This window comes from Homarus americanus, unplaced genomic scaffold, assembly GCF_018991925.1.
Source record: "Homarus americanus isolate GMGI-L3 unplaced genomic scaffold, GMGI_Hamer_2.0 scaffold21314, whole genome shotgun sequence".
NCBI classification, from domain to species: Eukaryota; Metazoa; Arthropoda; class Malacostraca; order Decapoda; family Nephropidae; genus Homarus; species Homarus americanus.
In genome coordinates this window covers 3,917,273-3,918,175 of record NW_024720811.1, presented here as the reverse complement: position 1 = coordinate 3,918,175, position 903 = coordinate 3,917,273, and the positions used below count along the sequence as shown (strand labels likewise).

At 44.6% G+C, this 903-nt stretch overlaps 1 protein-coding gene across 1 annotated transcript; it reads left to right on the top strand.

Annotated features, from left to right (window-relative positions):
- The first annotated feature begins 246 nt into the window (after positions 1 to 246).
- Positions 247 to 903, top strand: LOC121861252 (casein kinase II subunit alpha-like). The gene has a single exon (XM_042358899.1). It carries the CDS (start codon positions 247 to 249, stop codon positions 901 to 903), a length of 657 nt encoding a protein of 218 aa, XP_042214833.1.

Here is a 903-nt window from a genome sequence, read left to right as displayed (position 1 = left end):
GTTCACTACAATACTAGCACTACATGTCCACTACAACATCAGTACTACATGTTCTCTACAATACTAGTACTACATGTCCATTACAACATCACTATTAGATGTCCACCACACTATCATTACTATACTATAACTAAAGCAAAAATTCCAACCTATATAGTTTATATTAAAAAAACGTCAATTTTTCATCTTACTGCCTCAATTTTTAAGTTTACTTCAGTATGATATTTTTCATGAGGTCACATAAAGATGGATCAGTTCCAGGTATATTACAAGGTTTACGGGAAGGACGGGGGACAGGGGACTAAGAGGAAGGCCTCACCAACAACATTTTCCCCAAAGAAGGCGAAGGTGTCCGATGACGTTGAAACATATCCCTCTCTGCCAACAGTAACATGGGACCGACTTCAGTTGATTAAAGAAATTGGAGCAGGTGATTATGGAACTACCTCCCTTTACAACCTCACCCTGGAGAACGGAGACATTACTGAAGTAGCTGTCAAAGTTCTCCATAACGACACCCCAGTAACCTGCGAGGCCAGAGTGCTGTATGAGTTGGCTGGGGCAGGAGGCGCCCCCCTCTTATACGGCATCACCTCTGACCCACCAGCAATAGTAATGGAATTTATCCATGGTGTGCCATTTTCCGCGGTCGACCAGAAAGAAGACGCATATGAGGCCACTGTCGACGCTGTTTACGAGTTCCATGCCGCTGGATTCTGCCACCTCGACATCCATCCCGGTAACATTATCGTGGACACCTCAACGTCACCATACACTGCCCACCTTATTGATGTTGGTGGCAGTGAAAAAATCCCTGCCGACACCACTGATGCCAACGATCTAAAGGAAATGGACTGGACCTGTATATCAATCATCTACGACGACATTCACTGCAGCGATTGA